General features: G+C 47.8%; 1 protein-coding gene across 1 annotated transcript; it reads left to right on the forward strand.

Moving 5' to 3' along the window:
* The first annotated feature begins 2,397 nt into the window (after window positions 1-2,397).
* BEX4 (brain expressed X-linked 4) lies at window positions 2,398-3,923 on the forward strand. The gene is made up of 3 exons (XM_021079943.2): window positions 2,398-2,527; window positions 2,915-2,992; window positions 3,326-3,923. Exon 3 carries the CDS (start codon window positions 3,331-3,333, stop codon window positions 3,694-3,696), a length of 366 nt encoding a protein of 121 aa, XP_020935602.1. The 5' UTR covers window positions 2,398-2,527; window positions 2,915-2,992; window positions 3,326-3,330; the 3' UTR covers window positions 3,697-3,923.
* Window positions 3,924-4,289: the final 366 nt, after the last annotated feature.

The following is a 4,289-nucleotide window of genomic DNA, read 5'->3' on the forward strand; positions in this document are numbered from 1 at the left end:
ATCAGCTGGTAAAGGTTGTTAGTATCATTAGAGTATTATGGACTGTATTTATTTATTTATTTTGGCTTTTTGCCATTTTCTCGGGGCGCTGTCGCGGCATATGGAGGTTCCCAGGCTAGGGGTCAAATCGGAGCTGTAGCCACCAGCCTACACCAGGGCCACAGCAACGCGGGATCCGAGCCACGTCTGCAACCTACACCACAGCTCACAGCAACGCCGGATCGTTAACCCACTGAGCAAGGGCAGGGACCGAACCCGCAACCTCATGGTTCCTAGTCAGGTTCGTTAACCACTGTGCCACGAGGGGAACTCCCGTATTATGGGCTTTATTCCCAAGGAATCCGGGCTACAGGTCCCCACCCATCTGGCAGATCGTCCTCAAGGATTGATACAAAAGTTTCTCTTTGTTTTGCCTGATTCAGAGCCTTCCCAAGGAGTGGAGTGGTTTTTGCCAAAAGCATTTAAAGGCCCAGATATTAGCCACAGCAGCTTGGGGCAAAGGACAACACTGAGAATAAATAATAAACATAATGAAAAGCCTGAGAAGAAGAGGCTGTGAAAGGAGACACATGGGGGAATATGGGCTTTTAAAAGTTCCCTAATATACAGGGGGATTAAGAAGGCCTCACATAGCCCAGGATGGGATTGCAGCAGTTTAAGTCACTGCTGTGTCACAGGTTTGATTACTGGCCCAGGGAACTTTCATATGCTGTGGGCATGGCCAAAAAAAATAAAGGAAGAAACCATCAAAACACCAGCTGACCACTAAGCTTAGGCAACACAGATTTCAGTGGACACACATGATAAAGAATACGGACTTTACAAAAATAGTTTAGAAAAACCACTAAACAAACAATCAAACCACAAACCACAACAGCCAGCAACAACAAATCCTGGGGAGAGGGAAGAATATGATTCCCAGAGGTGCCACATAATATTCAAAATGTCCACTTTCAACGACAAAAAATTAAAGACCCATACAAATAAAGTATGGCTTGTTCACAGGAAAAAGAAATTAATAGAGACTGTCCCTGAGGAAGCCCAGAGACTGGATTTATTAGGCAAAAACTTTAAATCAACTGCCTTTAATATGCTCAAAGAGCTAAAGAAAAAAGAACTAAAAATAAAGCAAGAGAGTGATGTTTTGCTATCAATAAACAAGAAGAAATTATAAAAAAAAAAGATCCAGTAAAAATTCTGGAGCTGAAAAGTACAGTAGCTGAATGAAAAAATCTGTAGACAGTTTCAACATCAGATGTAAACACGCAGAAGAAAGAATCAGGGAACTTTAAGTCTATTGAAATTATCCAACTGGAGGAGCAGAAAGAAAAAGTGAAAAGAGAGAAATAAGTAACCCTATTGGGAAAATGGGAGGGTAAATTTTTTTTAATTTAAGAAAACTCACAAATACACACATCCAAGAAGCTGAACAAACTTCAAGCAGGACATACTCACCAGGACAAATTATAGTTGACAAATTGTCAAAGCCAAAGGCAGCATTAGGTATCACGTTTTATTTGGATCCTGGTCCAAACTGTTTAAAAAGCTGTAACAGAATTGGGAATTTGGACATAAAATGATATTGGGTAATGATTAATTGTTAGATGTGATAATGGTATTGTGGTTATACATTAAAAATGAGAGTCCTTGTAGATGTGCCTTTGAAATACTTATGCGCAAAGTGATTATGCCTGGGGTTTATTTAAAAAATAATCTCTAAAGGCAGGAAGTTGGTAAGGAAATAGATGAAATAAAATTGCCCAGGAGCTGTTCTCTCTTATACTGCGAGATGAATACACTGCCTTTCATTACACTGTTCCGTTTTTGCATATGTTTGAAATTTTCCATAATAAAAGTTAAAACCATAAAGAGAAGGAATTTTTAACTAAAAAAGGAACAAAACAGAAAGGTGTTGAGAAGCAGAAACAATTCCATCTTGACACATTTCCTGCCCCCACCCATACATTTCTGTACGGAAAAAAAACGAGAAAGCAGATGAGCACTGGTAGCAAGGAGGACAACAGTTTGGGAGTGGGGTGGGTGGGGCACCTTGCTGATCATAGGTATTCTTGCAATAATTTGGGTTTTTTTTTAGAATATTGCATTCAGTACCAAGGGGTTTTGCACCCCCTTGGAACGTTGCGCCTGAATCCTGGCAGGTGGAGGGATGCATCCTGGAAGCAGAGGAGGGGAAAGGCAAGTCCCCAGAAAAGAAATAGGAATGGCCAAAGACCCCCTGTAAAGATACTGTCCTTCGGTGCAGGAAGAGATAGGCCCAGAAACACACAAAGAACAGACTGCGCCAAGGCCCAGGTCCGCGCTGTGACCCGGGCGGGGGGCGTGTTGGGGGCGTGGCCGCCCACCGTGATGAAGGCACCACGTGACCGGCCGGTTCCCACTTGCGCGCGCCTCTCCTCAGCGTCAGACGCGGCTGTCGCTCTCTGCATTCTCGGTCCCTGCTCCCGTCTGGCCTGAGGGAGTGCGGGCCGGGGGCGGCCCCCAAGCGTTGGAGGTGCAGGGAAAGCAGGTAAGGGACTCGGAGAGAGCTCCCCAGAGGTGGCGTGGGCTAGCGGACGCGGCCTGCAGACCCCTCCCCGGGGGTCCAGCTGCCCCAAAGCGGAGACCGCAAAACCCACGTCCCCCGCAGTCGGACATTTGGCCCCTAGAAACGGTCGGCTTTCCTTGGGGCGGGCCTAATGACCGCGAGGCGACTACTCCTCGCAGACACCTGCTTCTCGCACCCCCGCAAGTTTTTCCGACATCCCCGCCCCGCACCCGTTCTTCTTGGTGTGGAAAATGGTGGTCTGTGCGGGGGTGGGGGCGAGGAACGCGGGGAAAGCGGGGGTGTGTGGGGGGGGCGCGGGGCCGACTCCCGGCTGCAGCAGCCCCTCTGCCCCCACCCCGGCCTCTGCAGGTCTGCGGGTTTAGGTGTCGCGGCGGTGCACTCGTGGTGACAATCGGGAGGAGCAGGAGACAGCAAGGATAGGCCCAGGTCGGTGTGGGGGACAGTGGGGGTCGGGGGGAGGGTTGGAAAGCCCTGAGACCCCAAACGAGGCCCCCCCCAGCCCGTCCTCCATTTTGGTGCCTGCAGAGGCCTGGGCATGGATGGGCAGGGAAAATGGTGGGTTGGGGGGAGGGAGGGGGGGAGCCCGGACTGGGGGCCCCCTAGAGGGCCTAGGGAGCCTCTCAGGTGGGAGAAGGAAAATTTGAAAAGCCTTTGACTTGTGGGGAGGGGAATCTCGAGAGGTGCGTAGTAGGGCCTCTGTCCTCGGTGCTGATCGGTCCACCAAGAAAATAGTCCCTTCTCTCGCCTTTTGTGTCCTAGGAGCAATGGCGTCCAAAGAGGAGCAGCAAGCAGTGAAAAATCTCAGCATGGAAAATGCCCAACAGGAAAACGAAGGAGGGGACCAGGCACCTTTGCAGAATGGAGAGGAGTCGCGCGATTTGGGAAAGGGCGGAGCCCAGAAGCCTGGAGGAAATGGCAGGCTCGGGCGGGTTAGGCGACTTGTCCCTAATTTTCGATGGGCCATAACCAACAAGCATGTTGATCGCAATGAAGTGGGAGATGATGTAGAAAAGTACGTAGGGCAGATGATGGAAGTAAGGAGAAGGACTAGGGAGCAGCAAATGAGGCATCATGTGCGCTACCAAACTCCTGAACCTGACAATCATTATGACTTTTGCCTTATACCTTGAATCGTAAGGTTTTCCCTGAGGTTAATAATGTGTAGCCTCTGCTCTACATGCTTGTAGTTTTGTGATTTACTTTTTCTGTAAACTTTTTAGTGTTTCCACTTACTAGTTTCTAATCGAATATTGTTGTGTCTTGGAGCAAAATTTTCTCTCAGCAGGGCAGTTTCATCCAATTATAAGAAGAAATATTCTTTTCATAATGTGAAATTAATAAAGCAGTTTAAAAAGCAGTCTTCCTCTTCCACACGAGTCTTTTTTTTTTTTTTTTCCTAATGTTATCTTTCCTCTTCTAGTTCCCTGGACTGAAAAATCTCAGTTGTCTTTGACTATCTGTTTTCTGCCAATCAGGAAGTATGGTATTCATAATTCAGTATCTGGTATCATTTTAAGAATGCATGTCCTAGAGTTCCCATTGTGGCTCAGCAGTTACAAACCTGACGAGGATCCATGAGGATGCAGGTTCAATCCCTGGCCTCACTCAGTGGGTTAAGGATCCCGCATTTCCATGAACTGTGGTGTAGGTAGAAGATGTGGCTCAGAGCCTGTGTTGCTGCAGCTGTGGCTCTGATTCTACCCCTATCCTGGGAACTTCCATG

This window comes from Sus scrofa, chromosome X (genome assembly GCF_054392235.1).
Source record: "Sus scrofa isolate SSC_HxYL_T2T_F1_AM1 chromosome X, Sscrofa_HxYL_maternal_Yorkshire_Landrace_v2.0, whole genome shotgun sequence".
Taxonomy (NCBI): Eukaryota; Metazoa; Chordata; class Mammalia; order Artiodactyla; family Suidae; genus Sus; species Sus scrofa.